General features: G+C 47.1%; 1 protein-coding gene across 1 annotated transcript in view; it reads right to left on the bottom strand.

Annotated features, from left to right (window-relative positions):
- The window catches only part of PRPF39 (pre-mRNA processing factor 39), a gene marked incomplete at its 3' end in the record, with an annotated part of 10,400 nt that extends 7,124 nt beyond the window's left edge, over positions 1-3,276 (bottom strand). The window contains 5 exon segments of the mRNA XM_057387691.1: positions 4-95; positions 805-972; positions 1,675-1,793; positions 2,428-2,553; positions 2,901-3,276. Coding sequence (XP_057243674.1) covers positions 4-95; positions 805-972; positions 1,675-1,793; positions 2,428-2,553; positions 2,901-3,230 — 835 coding nt within the window.
- Between the last annotated feature and the right edge of the window lie 982 nt (positions 3,277-4,258).

The following is a 4,258-nucleotide window of genomic DNA, read 5'->3' as shown; positions in this document are numbered from 1 at the left end:
GGCCGCTGGCAGCCGCCAGTTCCTGGCGCAGCTGCACAAACTGCTCTGTGGTCAGGAAGTCTCGGGGTAGGTTGTTCTGGATGTGTTCTTTAAACCTGACAACAGCCACAAAGAGGCACTGCAAAGGGGGTGTTCKTGCTGCACTGCTGCCCAACAGGGCACAACCATAAATCCCAGGGGGTTCTGCTTCAATTCATTGCCTCTGAGTGACACTGAGTGCTGCCAGCTCACACCCCAAATGCAACTGCCACCACCCATCACCTTCAGGGTTGTGTGTCAAAGGGAAATGGCAGCGTGGCAGGCTGCCACAGACAGAACCCTTCCATGTAAAAGGGATGGCAAAGGACAAAATCAGTTCTAAAGGAAATACTTTATCTCCCACTCCAGGAGACCTGCAGAAATTACAGCGAGCAGTGTGTAATTTAACTGAGGTTGCTGCTCACTTCTCCCTACTAATGCAGAATTCCTTTATCTAAAACTTAACCAGGATTTCCCCTTAGTCAATTAATTGGGTGTTTCACCACAGGTGGGCACTGCACCAGAATTAACAGTCAAAACTGCTCATTCTGATTTCTCAAAGACATCCTCTCTTCTTCCTCACATTTCCAAAGTCTGTCTTCATTCCACAACAAAACCTCTGAATTTACCTAAAATCAAATTTCTCAAATGTGCATCAGAACTTTAATATAATCAGTCCAACTGTCTGAGGATATAACTTCGTAAAACTGAGTAACTGTTTCAAGTTTTTGTGCTGAGTGACTATTCCACATTTTACATGGCATTAATWCCCTGTTTTCCCTTTACCTCTGGAAGTGATGGCTGTAGAGCTGCGTTGGGATTCCCAGGATTCGGTCATAGATGGATGTAACTTCCCTTAGGTTTCCCTGGTCATTTTCCCAGTTTATATACATTTCCCAGAGTCTGTCTGAACGGAAATCTGTCCCAGCAGCCAGYACTGCATGTTCATAGGCTCTGGAAAGGAAATCATTGTACACTGGTTTCTGGATGCCCAAACAGAACAAGAAATGAAAGTCCAGGCTCTTACTAAAGGTTATGAGCATCCTAATTTACGTAAAACAACATTTATATGAATATTAACATTCTCCAAAGTGTTTTCTAGATATCTGCAGCAAGGTGTCAAGAGGTTCAGAAGGCTCACACTCAATTTTTTCCTCCAGCACCAACACAACTGAACAAATAAAGGCAACAGCAAAAGTCTGTTGCAGGAATACAAGGTATTAGGAAATACACAACCTTTACCACTTTTGTCTTGTACAGACTCTACACCCACTACTGCAGCAGTGTAATATCCAAAAGCTGTGCAGTTCCAGTTCAGAAATGAAGTTTTCTGATCAAACTCTAGTCCAGCCCTTTAACMAGGCCCACTGCCAGGCACAGGGARCAGACACATCCTAGYYWTACCYTGAAAACCTCAAGAAAATTAAATTCCAAGATTCTGAATGCTACACTGAATATTTCTAACATCCAATCAGAGCCTCTCAAGCCACAGCTTTTGCCCCTTGTACCACACTGTACTGTCTCCCCATTCTTACAGAATTTGGCTCCACCATCTCTTAGAAGTCCCGGAGATGACACCAGGCTGTTATGAATTTTCCCCTTATCTTAAAAGCACACTGATCTGTGATCTGTGGTATCAGGCAGTTCCCAACTCACCCCCGGATGGTACTGTTAGTTTCGGGATCAGCAGGGTCCAAGGTCTCCTTTAGGAAGTTTATATAATGTATCCAAAGATCAACACTAAGAGGAATTGCCTGAAGCCCTCGGCGATAGACCTATGAAGAGAACATGAACTGTACTTCAAATCCTTAATGGGGTCCTAAGAGAGAGGCAACACTGTGTTATCCGGTGAACCTTAGAAATACTAATTACTGGAATTTTGTTTAAATAATCTACCATTACCATTCGGGTGGAGGTTGGATAGAACATGGCAATGTTCTGATCTCCACGTGCGGAGTCTTGATCTTCAAAGCGCAGCGGTCCCTGCATTCTGACCAGGTTGTGTGGGCAGGCTTTGGGGTACAGACCATAGGGCACAGACCCATTAGAGCATCATTGACAGCGTCTGACCAAAAATGCAATAAGATGGAGCAATTGTGACCAGCAACCAACTATATTGTTTTGAAAATGAGTAATAAATGGAAGTGACAGAAAAGCCCTGCCCTACTTGTTAAGCTGCAGTGTAATACAGAGGCTTGCACTGCAAAGCTTGACAAACTGTAGAGGTTTAACGCACCTGCCAACAAAGAGAGAGAACATTAGCTCCAAATGCCACAGCAGGGACACGTGCAAACACGTCCCTCGAGCCCTGGCCGTGCAGGGCAGGCACTGGCAGCCCAATGACTCGCAGTGGGACAGTCATTGTTGGCTTTGGGACTGGTGGCAGTGCTGGCCCCGGGCCCTACGTACCTCGTCTGACTGCTTGATGTTGTCGTGGCGCTTCTCCAGGTCCGCGTACTTCTTCCAGTACCCATAGCAGTAGGGGTAGTGGGTGAAAAACCTGTCAAAGGCTTTCCTGGCTGCTGGCAAGTGGTTCTGTGGGAAACACAGAGTGAACACAATCAGTCCTTCCCTTAGAAACAGCTTCGGGTTATTTGACAAACAATTATTAACAGTGTTTTATAAATGACTGGCGTTATTCTGACATTGAGCAATCTGGCGTAGTAGAAGGTGTCCCTGCCCATGGCAGGGGTGGAACTGGATGAGCTTTAAGATCACTGGCACCCCAAACCATCCTGGCATTTTATGTACCAAGGACACCTTGCCTTAAACTAGCATCTGTGACAGCCTGATGGCCCTTCCACATCTGGCACTGGAATTCCATTACTTTATTTTTGTTTATTTATTTCTGGGAGACTGAGAAAGAAGGGGCAGGTACTGACCTCCTGCTCTACATACTGCAGTAGATAAACCCATCCTGTGAAATCCTGYGGATTGTCCTCTACTACTTTCCAGAACTTGTCAAAATCCGGAGGGAAGCCAGCCTCGATATCTGTGGTCTGTAAACTCTCAATGTTTGGAATTTCGCTCTCCTGCGTGTTGTCCTCGTTGAGGTCYGGGGAGCTGTCTGGGGACTGCTCCATCTCGGTGACACTCATGATCTCGGTGCTGAAGTCCATGTGCTGCTCCTCAGCCGTGCTCTCGGTGCTGGCCTCTGCATTCTCATTGCTGACAATGGGCTGCTCCTCCTCCGTGCTCTCTGAGTTCTCCATGGCACAGCTGGGAGACTGGATCCTGTGCAAATAAAAGGGTTCAGTATTCCCACAGCAAGACTCAAGCACAACTTGGGTATGAAATAGCAACTCCGAGTGCCTCAAGTGATTCAGGCATCCCTGTATTTCACCACAATCCCAGTTACATCTGCCTCACGCATGAGCCTTGTTCAACAATAAAAAATATTAACAGCAGYCACAGATTTTCACATCTGCACATATAGATCATCGTGGGTTTCTGAAAATCTATCCCAGGGAGCTATCAAAATATAAAAGTGAATCATTACAGTTTTCCTGTAGCAGTCCAGTGGAAGTTTATTCTAAATAAAGAATTATGCTCAAATTCCATATAATCATTCAGGCTGGAAAAACTATCTGAGACCATTAGGTCCAAGTTAACCCAGCACTGCTAAGGCCACCTCTCACTCACGTCCCTAAATTCATTCAATTCTCCTACTTAGTGCAAGTCAGTAATTTCTTTACAAAATGAACAGGTGTTAAAATGTCTTCAATGCCAGGCTACAGCAAAGACAACAGTTACTGTCAGCACCAACTCAGCCCCAATTAGTGATGGCCAAATAAACCAACCAGCACCAGAGGGCCACAGAAATGCTCTGCTGCCCCTGACCTGCAGCCCCTCACTGCCACCCACACCCAGTGCCACGCGCTCCTCCCACCCCKTGGGACAGACTCCTGCTTCCTCCTGCCCCTTGGGACAGACTCCTSYTTCCTCCCACTCTTCCTTTGATGTCCCTGCCAAGAGCCACTGCGTGGCCCTGCCCTGCTGTGCCAGCGCCAGGCCAGCCTGACCTGGCTCAGTGCCACCCTGCCTTGGCTAATCCTGGCCTTCCCTCTGGAGCTGGAGCAGGGGCACTGAGCTGAACCTTCTCCATGCCCTTCATGGCYAAGGGATCCTAGGGAACAGCACCCTGCAGGATACAACAGCTCCCAACTGTCAGTCCAGCTGGGATGAAGGACAGTGTTGGATTGTCATCCTCACACACTGCACTGCCACTCCTGCATCCTTC

Source organism: Malurus melanocephalus, unplaced genomic scaffold, assembly GCF_030028575.1.
Source record: "Malurus melanocephalus ecotype Western Australia unplaced genomic scaffold, MMel_1.1 scaffold_1306, whole genome shotgun sequence".
Lineage (NCBI taxonomy): Eukaryota > Metazoa > Chordata > Aves > Passeriformes > Maluridae > Malurus > Malurus melanocephalus.
Note: the sequence above shows the minus strand (reverse complement) of the source record. Positions and strands in the feature narration are given on the sequence as shown.